Here is a 14,211-nt window from a genome sequence, read left to right as displayed (position 1 = left end):
TGCCCACTCCCAGAGCCTTTGCACCCAGCGAGGATGGCACGACACTACCAGCTTGCTCTCGGAGGGCACAGGGAGGAGGCACCCGACCCCTGGTGGCAGCTGCAGCAGGCGCAGGAGGGCAGCCCGCAGCTGGGTGTGCGTGGGTGGAAGCCAGGAGGGGCGGAGGGAGGAAGCTGGCTTCCTGAAGCCTCTCAGTCCTCAAAGATAGACGGACTGACAGACAGCTGGCAAGAGGCAGCCTGGGGGACACAGCTGCTTCAGTAAGTACTTGAAGTGGGCACAGGCATACTACGGCCCTGGGGTGGGGAAGCCCTGGGAACAGGAGGGCATCTCTGAGGATGGGGTGAAAGAGCATGAGTTTGGGGCTACCATGTCTGGCCAGGCATGAGTAGTGGCATATTTGGTGTCCCTGTAACTGGAGGGCAGAGGAGCCACACGGAATGCTGGGAGGAGAGAGGTAAAAGGCTTGTTCCTGTCATGGGAGAGTGCTGTCCCAGCCACACCTGCATGGGCCCACAGGGTTCCAAGCCTCTGTCCCTGCAGGTTAGCAACTCTAACCCCACCACCATGGCACCTGTAACTTAGCTCTGGGAGATAGGGCCTGACCCCGAAGGAGATACCCTCATCACCTCTGTGCCCCATCTCCTTCGTACCGCCAGCTGTAGCCTCACCATGCGCTGGAGCTCTAAGGCTTGGCGAGGCCATTTCCTGTGACGGTTACAGAGGCGGGAGACTGGGGGATGGGAAGGAGGAGGAAGGAAACACCCCTAGCCTACCGCGCTGGGTAGAGACCCCAGAAGCCACAAGTGATCCTGGGGTAGAGCTGCCAGCAATGAGGAGATGACCACACCAGAAGTGTGGCCTACCTGGGTCCCCAACTGGTTCCAACGCTACTAGAGGCCTCAGTTTCTCATTCTGGAGAAGCCTGCTTTCAGACTTAGAAAGCCGTGAGCTTTCTTCCTTCCTTCTGTGTGGACAGCAGTCTGTTGTTCTCATTTGGACCCCAGCTTAGAGCCCTGTGGAGTTGGGTACCCCCTCTCTTCCTCCTTCCGGATTATTTCCTGTCTTCACCCACACCTGCACTCTACGATCTCCCTCCTGCTCTAACCCCAGACTGTCCTCTGTCCTACGGCCCAACAAAGAGTTCCTGGACTTACAGGATAAAAAAGCTAGGCCACTTCCTTGGGAAGGGAAGCCGCCTCCAGTAGAAACCAAGAGGATGGGCTGGCCTGGGCTTAGGAGCCTCCTTCTAGACAGTAAGGCAGGTCAGAGGTCAGCAAATACAGGACGTTGTCTTTCAGGCAGTCCTCATGGCTGAGTGAGATTTCCTTGAGCCCAGCAATCTACCCCAGCATGGTCCAGGCCTGTGAAGGGCGCTTCAGAGCACAGCCACCGACCTTGTTTTTGGGGGCAGCCATGACCCAGCCTCCACCCACCAAAGCTCCAGCCAAGAAGCATGTACGCCTGCAGGAGAGGTGAGATCTTTCGCAGAGAGGGTCTTCCTTGCCCTGGGCTGCTTTCATTCCCTCCCTCACACCCAGCCTTCCAGTTCTAACAACCTAAGAGTCCTCAAGGCCTAGAAAGAAAACTAGTCGGGCTCATTTGCATGTTGCTTGCCCATCCTTTGTGTCTGAGGCACCAAGTTTCATGTCATCCGTGGGCCTGCTCCCAAAGTGTCTGGGACACGTCCAGGGGCCTTCACGGTATTGGGTATACGTTGGAGCCTCTGTGCCAGCTTGGGAGTAGAAGAGGTAAGCAACAGGAAGGAGCTGAAGAGTTGCAGCCTACTCTGTTCTATCTGATAAAAGAAAAGGGGAACGTTGTAAAGGGCCTGACCCTTGAGTGCCCCGAGCCTCTAGGTCAAGAGAAAGACTCATTGTGGCCTCCTCAGACGGGCTCAGCAACAAGTCCTTGAGAGGAGAGCAGGCACTCTGGGATGCTCACTGCGCTGGATGGTTGTGCTTGCAGAAGGGGCTCCAGTGTGGCTCTGATGCTGGATGTGAGGTCTTTGGGCACCGTGGAACCCATCTGCTCAGTGAACACACCCCGGGAGGTCACAATACACTTTCTGCGCACAGCCGGACACCCCCTTACATGCTGGGGTCTACAGCACCAGCCACCCAGCCCCAAGCAACTAGAGGAGGAGTTCTTGGTAAGAAGTTGGGGTCTCCTCCACATCACTTCACCCTTCTATATCAAACCATCATGGATTTCTTGGGCCTCTCTTCTCCTTGCTGTCCCTATCCTTGCTCAGAGGATGGAAGGGAGACCAGATGCTAACTCATTTACTCCCCCCGCCAGAAGATTCCCTCAAACTTTGTCAACCCTGAAGACCTGGATATCCCTGGGCATGCCTCCAAGGACAGATACAAGACCATCTTGCCAAGTAAGGACCACAGTGGAGGTGAAGGGGGCAGTGTTCTCGGGGGTGGAGAACTTAAGAAGGCAAGATATATTATATACCTTGAAGCCAGGCATGGTGGTACACACCTATAATAATCCTAGCACTTGGAGGTTCAAGCAGAGGACCAGAAATTCAAAGCCAGTCTCCAATATATAGCAAGTTCTAGGCTAGCTTGGTTTATGTGAGACCTTTACAAAAAATAAGTAAAATAAAAAATAAGAATAAAAATGAAAACCACTCACCTCAGTCAAGGAGGAACAGCAATGCTTGAGACATCGTCTTTCAACAGAGGAACACTAGCACCACCCTGGTGGCTCAGAGATAGACAGCGGTGACAAGATAGCATTCGCAGAGGTTTACTGTGGGCCTGTGTGCTGGGGTGAACTCACATAGGCAGACTCAGGTCTCATACCCCCTGCTTCTCAGAGGCGGACTACTACAGTGACTTCCAGAACTGTGGTCTGAATTCAGGACAGCACACAGGTCCTCCCCCAGGCTGAGCCTCCAAGCCCACTACTTGTGTGAATAGACCAAGGCTCTTTGAACACTGGGCAAAGTGAGTTTGCTAGCCCTTGGCCTTGGCCTAATTCTAGCAAGCTCTACAACCCCCAAAGAGGGGAAGCCAGCTCCTTTATCCCTCATCCGGTGTGAGTGGGGAAAGACCCACACCTTTGGAGAGAGAGGCCAATATCCCTCACGGTTGAGTGATAGCTTAGACAATGTATTCATCTGAAGCTTGTATTCATAATCAGAACAAAAGTTTTTCCTCTGCAGAATCTCTTCCTATGCCTATCAGTTCCCTCCCATTTTATACCCTCGCTCATCTCAAGGCTAAAATATGACAATATCCCATTGGTTTCTGCAGTTCTATGGTCTGTCCTACATAGCATCATTCAGTTAATATTTCCGCATTGACTTTCCTGCTCAAAAACATTGTGGATCCCTACTGTCATGAAATATTATATTTTACAATACATAGGTATTATGTTATCTCTCTCTAAAATAATTCATCTGAATGCCTGCCGTCCACACAGTACTGTGAACAAGGGGAGGGCATTCTTCCCTCTGACTACTAGAATCTGCATTTGTTGGTCACCTTCTGATCTTTCATCTTCATTGACCTTCCTAGATCCCCAGAGCCGCGTCTGTCTCAGCCGGGCACAGAGCCAGGAAGATGGCGACTACATCAATGCCAACTACATCCGAGTGAGTGCCTGCCTGGCTGCTGCAGCAGTGGGGGCAGGACTAGTTTTAAAAATGAAAATGCCACATGATACCATCCAGCTGTGACCAGGCCTCGGGAGTCTGTGTTTTCCCTCCTTGCTCCTTCTTGTCATAGCTCTCTCTGCCAGACTGAGGGGGTGGGGGAACGACATGCTGAACAACCCCCAAATCAACCTAGAAAAGACGTTCACATTTCCCAACCGCCTTAACCTACGCCGTTACCCTATCCACAACAACCCTCCAGATGTGGCAATAACTTGACATGGCTGAGCCTAGTCACTAGTTTCTTAGAGGCTAGTTGGCTCCTTAAAAATCGTACAATGCCAGCACAAGAGGGAGTCTCTCTCTCTCCCTATATCTCCTCTCCCACAATCATTCTCTTCCCCGACCCCCCACCCTGTACCAGCTAAATAATAGCACCCTCAAAGCAAGTTGGCCATCCAGCCCAACTTCTCACCTGGTGTGGTAGGTGGATGTAAAGGCAGTGCCCCCTTGTGTCCAAATGCGGTAGGACAGTAGTCTGGGGTGCTGAGGGGCACAAAAGCATACAGGATGCTTGGCAGCAGGAACTAGGTAAACAGCAGGATGCATGGAGAATTATGGAAGCCAAGAATGACGGAAGGGAGGAGAACAGATTAGGAAGAGTATGCTGGATTTTGGTGCCAAATGTATAAACGGGATCCATGCATTCGTTTACAAACATTGAGGACTACTAAATCTCGCACAAGAAGAAAACAACAGAAGACAGGAATAAACATGTATATGGCACCTGCCGCGAGAGACTGCCGATAAACTTCTTTATTGAGTTTAATTCACACTATGTTATGAGGTAACCAGTAAGCCCAGTCTATAGGTCAGGAAACTGAGTCTCACAGACCCTGGGAATGTGCTTCTGGCCCCACAGTAGGAAACAGCAGGCCAGGAATTTGAACTCAGGTGTTTCTCATTGTGTATCCCATGCCCTCCTCCAGCATGTGGATTCCGGGGTGCGTGTCTGTGTGTGAGCACATCTAAGCGCTCACGTTGGCAAGCTTTCGCCTAACCATCTCTGTCCTTCGTGCTTTGTCCCTCCAGGGCTATGATGGCCAGGAGAAGGTCTACATTGCCACCCAGGGCCCCATGCCAAACACTGTAGCGGACTTCTGGGAGATGGTGTGGCAAGAAGAAGTGTGTCTCATTGTCATGCTCACCCAGCTTCGAGAGGGCAAGGAGGTAGGAGGCAGGGTCACCCAGAAAGGGTTGTACCCTACCTTTCCACACCACCCATGCAGAGCAGACCAGAAGCATTCATGGGAGCTGAGAACACTTTCAGGTCCCAGATTATATCTCTGGGGAAGATTCCTGATATACAGACACTCCGGGGAAGCTGTTCACATCCGAAATGTGGGTGGGTGACACTATAGAGTTTAAACTTGGGAGAGTCAGACTCCAGACACTGACCTGAGTCATGGGGTGAGATACGAGGAGGGAACACCAGGCCTCTCTCCACTGCCCCAGCCTTGCTCCACCTATGAACTTTCCCATTCTGACTCCCAGATTTCTCCCTTCTAGAAATGTGTACATTACTGGCCCACAGAAGAGGAAACCTATGGGCCCTTCCAGGTCCGCATCCAGGACACTAAAGAGCACCCAGAATATACTGTGAGGCAGCTTACCATCCAGGTACCATCCCCTGAAACAGACGAATGGGAGGTTTGGGCCACTCCAGCATCTCTGGAATTCAGGCTCCATCTTCACTAGGGACCAAGTTTACTCATTTAAACCTTGACCCCACACTTAAGAGAGGTGTTATAAAAAGAAAAAGAAATGGACACAACCCTCAGGGACACCTCTAATTTAACAGGTTAAGAGCATTGCCTGCTCTTCCAAAGGTCCTGAGTTCAATTCCCAGCAACCACATGGTGGCTTACAACCATCTGTAATGAGGTCTGGTGCCCTCTTCTGGCTAACTGTATACATAATAAATAAATAAATAAATATTTAAAAAAAAAACCAACAAAATAGGGACCACTAGAAATCACCCCCTCCCCAGGCTCCAAGAGAGAGGAGAGACCCAGGAGAAGGTTGGCAGAGTGAGGAGAGATCAAAAGAGATGGGCTAACGCACATGGATGTGGGCTAACGCACATGGATGTGCTAAAAATGCTTTCTAGGGGCCAGAAAGGTTATTCAGTGGGTAAGGGCTCTTGCTGTCAAGCCTGATGACCTGGTTCGATCCCTGGAAACCACATGGTGGGAGGAGAAATCTGAATGGAACAATACAGCAAGGGTCCCACTAGAGTGAAGGGAGGGAGGGATGGAGAGAGGAAGGGCTCTCTGATGCTGTACACATTCTTACACTTTCAAATTATTTTTGTATCAATTCATTGTTTTCCAAGCATCCTGGGAAGCAAATCAAAAAGATATCACTGTGCCCACTGGTACAGAAATGAAAGTAAGATTAACGTACTTACCCATGGTTGTGTGATAGAGGCAGATAGGCAGATAGACTTGAGCCTGGGTTCCTCCCTCTCACCAAAAACAAACAAACAAACAAACAAAAAAAAACTTCTCCCTCCTTAAATGTTGGAGTGGGCCATGGTAAAAGAAGAATAGCAAAGTGGCCAGGAGAATCAGCCTCACGCACTCTGAGCTGATGTCCAGTACTTACTTGCTGGCACCAGGAGTAGGCAGCAGCCGAGCCCACATCCTGGTTCTCATGCCTTATTCTTTCATTTTCTCATTCCCCAGCACCAAGAGGAATGCCGGTCAGTAAAGCACATCCTCTTCTCGGCCTGGCCAGACCACCAGACTCCAGAATCGGCTGGGCCCCTGCTGCGCCTGGTGGCTGAGGTGGAGAGCCCAGAGACAGCGGCCAACTCTGGGCCTATCGTGGTCCACTGCAGGTAGGGTCCTCTCCAGCCACAGCCACAGCCTAGAACCAGTGCTTGCCTTCCCTGCCCACTAGGTCTCTTGTGGGGAGGCGTCTAAGTAATACCACACCAGAAAGACCCAACCCTTACCTGGACAGGAATCTCTGGTCCAAGACAGTTGGCATTATTACCTTTATTCTACCGATCCCTGGCTTACGGGAAGTTTCTAGTCAGGTAGAGGAGAGATAAACATGGTCTCCACTATTGGAGAGTTCATTTACTCATTGGACAACTTTTTGGTTTGCTTGGGGTCTTTTAGTGATTGGGTTTGTTTTGGGTTTTGTTAGATTTGTTGTTGCTTGCACCCAGCTCCAAGCATTATTTTTGTTTTTTTTGTTTTTTTTTTGGGGGGGTTTTTTTTTTTTTTTGAGACAGGGTTTCTCTGTGTAACAGTCCTAGCTGTCCTAGAACTAGCTCTTATAGACCAGGCTGTCCTCGAACTCACAGAGATCTGCCTGCCTCTGCCTCCGGAGTGCTAGGATTAAAGATGTGCACCACCACCGCCCAGCTTCCAAGCATTATTTTTAAATGGTAAATCTGGAATGTTGGATTCAATTCCCAGCATCAACAAAAAGTAATACAAAAAAGCAAATGTAGGTGTCTTAGCCAATTCTACAAGGTCCCTTCATGATGTCCTTACCAGCCTTCAATACTGGTTTCCCACCATATGAATAAGCCCCAGGCTTATCCTCTGAGCCTGCTCCGGTGGTGTATCCATTTTTTAGTTTATGCCCTGGGAATATAGTAGAGACAGGAGGATCAGAAGTTCAAAGCCAGACTACACTACATAGGGAGTTCAAGGCTAGCCTGGGCTTCATGATAACATGTTGAGAGGGGAGAGGAGGGGAAAAAGGGGAGAAAAAAGAAGAGGCAAAAAGCACAAACGAGGCACACCTGAACCATGCAGAGCTGGCACCCAGATTTAAGTGCTGGGAGTCACCGGTGGCTTCTATCAGAAGTACATGTGAAGCTTACTTAAGGAGAAAGGGAGTAAACTCAAGAAAGGGCAAGGAAGGGGCTGGAGAGATGGCTCAGTGGTTAGGAGCATTGCCTGCTCTTCCAAAGGTCCTGAGTTCAATTCCCAGCAACCACATGGTGGCTCACTAACCCTCTGTAATGAGGTCTGGTGCCCTCTTCTGGCCTGCAGATGTACAGACAGACTATTGTATACATAATAAATAAATAAATATTTTTAAAAAAAGAAAAGAAAGGGCAAGGAAGAGAGGGCTGTGAGGGAAGACAGAAAGAAATCTAAAGGTGATAGAACCAAGAAGAGGACGGAGGCCTGAGAGCATCTGTGGGAGCTGGGAGGAGGTTGTGGTCAGACAGGGAATGCCCAAGGGACGGCCAGTGCACAGGCGGGTGCTGTTAGACGCCTTAGACCATAAACAGAGATGCAATCATTAAAACGTGCACTGGAACAGGGCATGGCAGTGCACCCAGGGCTGCACATGCTCAAGGCTATAGCAGTAAGACTGCTGCTTCAAGGCCCATCTGGGCTACACAGCAAGACCCCGTTATTGAAAACAAAAGCAAAACTAGCACCAACAAGGTGCCTCAGTGGGTAAAGGCGCCTGCAGCAAGCCTGGCAGCCTGGTTCGATATCTGGGATCAACATAGTCTAAGGAGAGAAATGATTCATGAAGGTTACCTTCTAACCTTCATACAGGCACCGTGGCACATGTATGCACATGCACACACTTCATACAGGCACCGTGGCACATGTGTGCACATGCACACTCTCACCACACACAAATTAAAATAAATAAAAAATATTTAAAACAACTGGATAAAGGACAGATCTGATCTTTAATCCCAGCACTTGGGAAGCAGAGGAGGGCAGATAGCTGTGTGTTTGAGGCCAGCCTGGTCTACCCAGCAAGTCCCAAGCCAGCAATGGCTACATACAGAGAGACTCTGTCTCAAATAAGAAGACAAAAAAAAATTGAGAAAAAGACTAGGTATGGAGGCACCCTTCTGTAACTCCAGACCCCAGGACTCAGGAGGATTACAGGGAGTCTGGGCTATATAGTAAGTTACAGGAATCCTTGGACTACAGAGTAAAACTCCGTCTCAAAAAATAAACAAACAGGGCTGGAGAGATGGCTCAGTGGTTAAGAGCACTGACTGCTCTTCCAGAGGTCCTGAGTTCAATTCCCAGCAACCACATGGTGGCTCACAGCCATCTATAATGAGACCTGGTGCCCCCTTCTGGCTTGCGGGCACACATGGAAGGAATGCTGTACACATAATAAATAAATAAATATTTTAAAAAAAACAAACAAACGGAAAACTAAAATCTGGGCATGGGAATCCACACTTATAATCCCCACATTTGGGAGGTGGGAGTTCAAGGCCAGCCTGGACTACATAGCAAGTTCCAGGCTAGCAGGGCCCATGTGCAGTGCTCTATGCACTAGAATCCAGTTCGCGAGCTTCGGGCAAGGGGCTGGAGGTTGAGGAAACACATGCAGAGACAAACAGACACATGGACCAATCACTGGTACAAAGCCCCCTTTCTAATAGCACCATGGAGGCTTAAATACTCAGCAGTCAATGGCCAACAGGTGAAAATCCCAACCTCTGATCCTCTAGACAAGGCACAGCTTTTAGTAACTTCAATTAGAAGGCTCTAGCAGGGAAGAGCAGCTGAAGGCCAGGACTCCAATTGATCCCAACACCCATGAGCCTCTTAAAAAATAAATAAATAAAAATCAGGGGGCTGGAGAGATGGCTCAGTGGATAAGAGCATTGCCTGCTCTTCCAAAGGTCCTGAGTTCAATTCCCAGCAACCACATGGTGGCCCACAACCCTCTGTAATGAGGTCTGGTGCCCTCTTCTGGCCTTCAGGTATACACAGAGACAGAATATTGTATACATAATAAATAAATATTTTTTAAAAAATAATAAAATAAATAAATAAAAATCAATTTTTAAAGTTCATAGAGCCAGTCATAGTGATGCACGCCTTTAATCCCAGCATTTAGGAGGCAGAGGCAGGTTGATCTTTGTGAGTTCAAGGCCAGCCTGGTCTACATAGTGAATCCCTGAACAGCCAGAGCTGTCTCAAAGAACCAAAAATAAATAAATTAATTAAAGTCTATAGGAACCAGAAGGCGAAAGATGAGCTGGGCTAGGCCTAGAGGGAGGCTAGTAAGGCTCACAAACCCATCCAGGATAAGCTATTATCTGCCTCCATCAAAGATGCCAAGGATGCTGAAGTCGGAGGGATGAGAGCTCTACCCTCACAGACATAGAACTTTGGCCCCTTTCTTCTTTCATTGTTTAAAGCCTAGCTCCAAACATCCTAGTTCACCTGTCTCCCCTGTGCCCTGGTCTCCTGTGACCTCCCCATCCTCTCTCTGATTACATCTAGTGCAGGGATTGGCCGGACAGGCTGCTTCATCGCCACCCGCATCGGCTGCCAGCAGCTGAAGGCCCGAGGAGAAGTGGACATTCTGGGCATCGTATGCCAACTGCGCCTAGACAGGTGGGTTCGTAGGAAGCAGGTGTAGCCATGTTAATTGGCAATGGCGTTGGTGGTTCTGAGCTATTGGGCACCTCACCTTCAGGCCCTCCTGGAGAAAAGCAAGGCACTCATTTTATTTAAAAAGCTTTCTATTTTGCCAGTAATTAAGCCCGCATGAAAGATCATCTGACATGTTAGCCTGGGGACCTGGAGTTAAACATGTCACCCCCTAAGTCCTCTACTCAGGGAAAAGCTAGGAAACAAGGAGGCAGTCAAGGAGAATGATACTGCGGGTCTGTAATCCGGCACTCAGGAAGCTGAGGCAGGTGAACAGGAGTTCAAAGCCAGTGTGGGGCTACTTAGTTAGCTCAAGGCCAATGTGAGCTGCATAGGAAGACTCTTGTCTTGGCTAATTTTTTGAAAAGATACAACTTGCTCTAGATACAAGGTAGCTATAGTACTCACTGGGCTTGGAGGAGGAGAAGCAGATTCAGACTCTGGTGCATGTGTGACACTATTGTTACCACGGTTTTTTTGGTTGGCTGGTTGGTTGGCTGGCTGGCTGGCTGGTTGGTTGGATGGTTGGTTGGCTGGCTGGCTGGCTGGCTGGCTGGCTGGCTGGCTGGCTGGTTGGTTTTTGTGGGATTTTTTTTTTTTTGAGTCAGAGTCTCTCTGTATTTCTGGCTAGCCTAGAGCTCACTATGTAGACTAGCCTGGCCTCGAACTCACAGAAATCTGCCGGCCTCGGCCTCCCAAGTGCTGGGATTAAAGGTGTATACCACTACACTCAGCACCTCCATTTTTATCTAGAGACATAATGTCTATTTCCCAAACTGGGAAAAGGGATGGGTTCTCTTCTGAGAGTGTTTTAGAAGAAATGGGACCTGCTGTACACATGTAAGGCTAACTTTTTTATTTATTTAAATTTATGTGCGTTGGTGTGAAGGTGTCAGATCCTCTGGAACTGGAGTTACAGACAGTTGTGAGCTGCCGTGTGGGTGCTAGGAATTGAATCCTGGTCCTCTGGAAGAGCAGCCAGTGCTCTTAACTGCTGAGCCATCTCTCCAGCCCCGGGTTAACTGTTTTTATTTTTATTTTTATTATTTTTTTTTTGATTTTTCGAGACAGGGTTTCCCTGTAGTTTCTAGAGCCTGTCCTGGACCTAGCTCTTGTAGACCAGGCTGGTCTCGAACTCACAGAGATCCGCCTGCCTCTGCCTCCCGAGTGCTGGGATTAAAGGCATGTGCCACCACCGCCCGGCAACTGTTTTTATTGACAAGTAGAAAACTTGAGCATGGGAACACATTCTTGACCCAACCTGAGAAATCAGGTCTGGTTTGGCTCAAGAGCTGGGTGGATAAGGGACAGAGTCCAGATGGGGCATTGCCCCCTGAACTTCCCTCCTTGGGACTGCCCTGGGAAGGGGCACTAAGGAGACTCTGAAAGGGTGACTGTATGGAGAGGAGTCAGGGCTTTCCCAGCAGGATGGGAGGGAAGGCTTAGCCACATGCACAGGGCAGGCGTTCTGACTCATCCTCATTCTGTGCTTCTGCTTACAGAGGAGGCATGATCCAGACTGCAGAACAGTACCAGTTCCTGCACCACACGCTGGCCCTGTATGCAGCCCAGCTGCCCCAGGAGCCCAGCCCCTGATCCCTTTGCCCTTCACCAGTCCGGGGACTCTATTAATGAGGATGCTTACAGTCCCAGGAAACTGCTCCAGCAAGCTTCACCACCAACCTCTCCTCTGCCTTCTCTAGTGGCCCTCAGTGGACTATAGGGGAGCTGCTGGTGGCTCTGAACTTACAGACAGGAGCTGGTACTTGAAATGGATTGAGAAAGAAGCTGGGGTGCTCATCTTATCTCATGTGCTTTCTGTGGGCTTTTTTCCTGTTGATGACACCAAGAGTCAGCCCTTTGCTGCCATCATAGAAGCAAACAGAATGTTCCCAAAAGCCATTCAAGATGTAGCCATGCTGCCGGGGCTGCTGAGACAGTAACTGCCGAATCCTCTTCCATTAAGGCCTTGCCCACACATGGGACAGATGCAAGAGTGGGGAAACGTCTGGTCTAACTTTGGCTAAATCCTCTACATCCTACATAAATTGCTCCTCCTCATATACCTGTGACCCCCCCCCCTCAGAAGACAACAAGGACCCCGATTGGCCTGCCTCCACACATCTTGTAAGAGGAGATGCAGAGGTGACCAGGCCTAGCAGCTGAGATCACTGGAAGAGCCCAGGTGTGAGGATGCATACCTGTCATCCTAGGGGCACTCAGGAGCAGAAGCAGGGGGATTGCTGCAAGTTGGGGCCTGGCTAGATCTACATTTTTTGAGTTCCAAGCCAGCCAGAACAACATAGTAAAACCTTATTTTAAATTGGGGGGAAAAAAGCAATCTTGAGCTCTCTAGGAGAGACAATGTATAGAGGCAATGTATAGGAGCCATTCAGAGATCAGGCTGCTCCTGCCGCCTCTGTGACTTCCTGCCATCTGCTCTCCAACCACTCTCTAGGGAAGCACTCTCTGCTTTTCTTCCATGACTTTAGAGCATGCCCTGGGTATCCATGAAGTACCAAAGAAAGAGGAGAGGAGAGACGAAGGGCTGCGTATGGTTCTAGAAAACCTACCCGCCATATCTTCCCGGGCCTGTATTTATTTGCAGAGCACACCTGGATAGCTTAACTCATTCCAGAAACAGGCTGGGCTATCACCACTGCACACAGCACAGGGCTAAAACCAAACCTCAGGCCTCATCCATTTCCGGGGACCCACAACCTATCTCGGGGTTGAACTATACACCCCAGAAAGCCAGACAAGCCCTGAGTCACCCTTGATCCAGTTTGGGCTACCCGTGGGGATGAAGATGGGACAGTTTTCCTGCTGTCTGGTCCTAAGCACCTGGATGTTCTGTGGTTTGCATGAGTCCTCTGTGAAAACCACACGGAGCTCGGTCCTGGTGAGTGAATGCCCTCTCTGAAGGACACACAGTGCTGCTGGGCAGGGAGGCACAAGCCTGAGATTCGCACTTGGAAAGCAGAGGCAGGAGAATCAAGACTTCCAAACTAGCCTTGGCTACCTGGGACCCTATCTAAAAAACAAACAAACGAACAAAAACAAGCAAACAAAAAGTGTAGCTTTGGTGCTTGTCCTGGAACTAGCTCTTAAAGACCAGGTTGGCCTCGAACTCACAGAGATCCGCCTGTCTCTGCCTCCTGAGTGCTGGAATTAAAGGTGTGCACCACTGCTGCCCGACCGAGGTTGAATTTCTTAATGTTCCTCCTCAGCTTAACTAGGCATTCCACTTCAGCCTTGGGGTGATGGGGCTTGCTCTTCCACTTTCTGAAGCTCCCTGAAAGATCTGTGTTGCCCAAGCAGGCTCTAAAGTACCCGATGCTGCCGTGAGCTCAGAGCCAATCCAGAAGGGAGCAATTGCACAGCCCTATGGGCACCCTCCCCTCACTGCCACCCCAACCCTGTTCTAGGGGACACAGGCTCTAGAAAAAAAATAAAGACTTCTTGGATGTCCAGTTAATTCCTTTTCCCCATCTACTTAGGCATCTAGGGCTCTCTCTAGCAATACAGTAGGGCTCCCTGGAGCAGGAACAGGCTGCCGCACCCTTACCCTTGGGATCCACTCTTTCCCAGTATTTCTAAGGACATGCAACAAAATAAAACTGCAGTTCATGCAGGCAGCGAGACACAGTGGTACCAGCTTACCCGTTCCTGGTGCTGTAACAAAGAACCACACACTGAGTCACCAACGAGCCACAGAAATGTGCTGCTCAGGACTTGAACGATGGGAAGGCCACCAACCAAGGTACCAAGAGATTAAGAGTCTGGACTCACTTTTTGACTTATAGATACAGCCTTCTCTTTGCAACCTCGTGATGGGAGAAGTGTGGATCTGGGTGGTCTCTTGCCCTCTCCTGATAAAAGGGCACTGATCTTATTTGGGAGGGCTCCACCCTCATAACCTAGTCATCTCATGAGGCTGTCACTTTGAGGACTGGGATTTCAATATATGGATCTGGGGCAAGGACACAGAAATGTTGAGCAATGAAACTATTACTTTGTATGATAGCTTAAACTTTAAGTTAAAAAAAAAAAAACAGACTACAGCATGTCCCTTCAGAGCAGGGGAAGAACTTACAAAGGGCAGATGCTCCTTAATATGGAGGAACAATAGGCAGACCCGAGAAG

At 49.5% G+C, this 14,211-nt stretch overlaps 1 protein-coding gene across 1 annotated transcript; it reads left to right on the top strand.

Annotated features, from left to right (window-relative positions):
* The first annotated feature begins 178 nt into the window (after positions 1-178).
* Ptpn7 (protein tyrosine phosphatase non-receptor type 7) lies at positions 179-13,543 on the top strand. The gene is made up of 10 exons (XM_038349444.1): positions 179-260; positions 1,302-1,475; positions 1,969-2,152; positions 2,302-2,386; positions 3,534-3,610; positions 4,703-4,840; positions 5,180-5,290; positions 6,358-6,512; positions 9,916-10,029; positions 11,568-13,543. Exons 2-10 carry the CDS (start codon positions 1,354-1,356, stop codon positions 11,659-11,661), a joined length of 1,080 nt encoding a protein of 359 aa, XP_038205372.1. The 5' UTR covers positions 179-260; positions 1,302-1,353; the 3' UTR covers positions 11,662-13,543.
* Positions 13,544-14,211: the final 668 nt, after the last annotated feature.

Source organism: Arvicola amphibius, chromosome 12, assembly GCF_903992535.2.
Source record: "Arvicola amphibius chromosome 12, mArvAmp1.2, whole genome shotgun sequence".
Taxonomy (NCBI): Eukaryota; Metazoa; Chordata; class Mammalia; order Rodentia; family Cricetidae; genus Arvicola; species Arvicola amphibius.
Note: the sequence above shows the minus strand (reverse complement) of the source record. Positions and strands in the feature narration are given on the sequence as shown.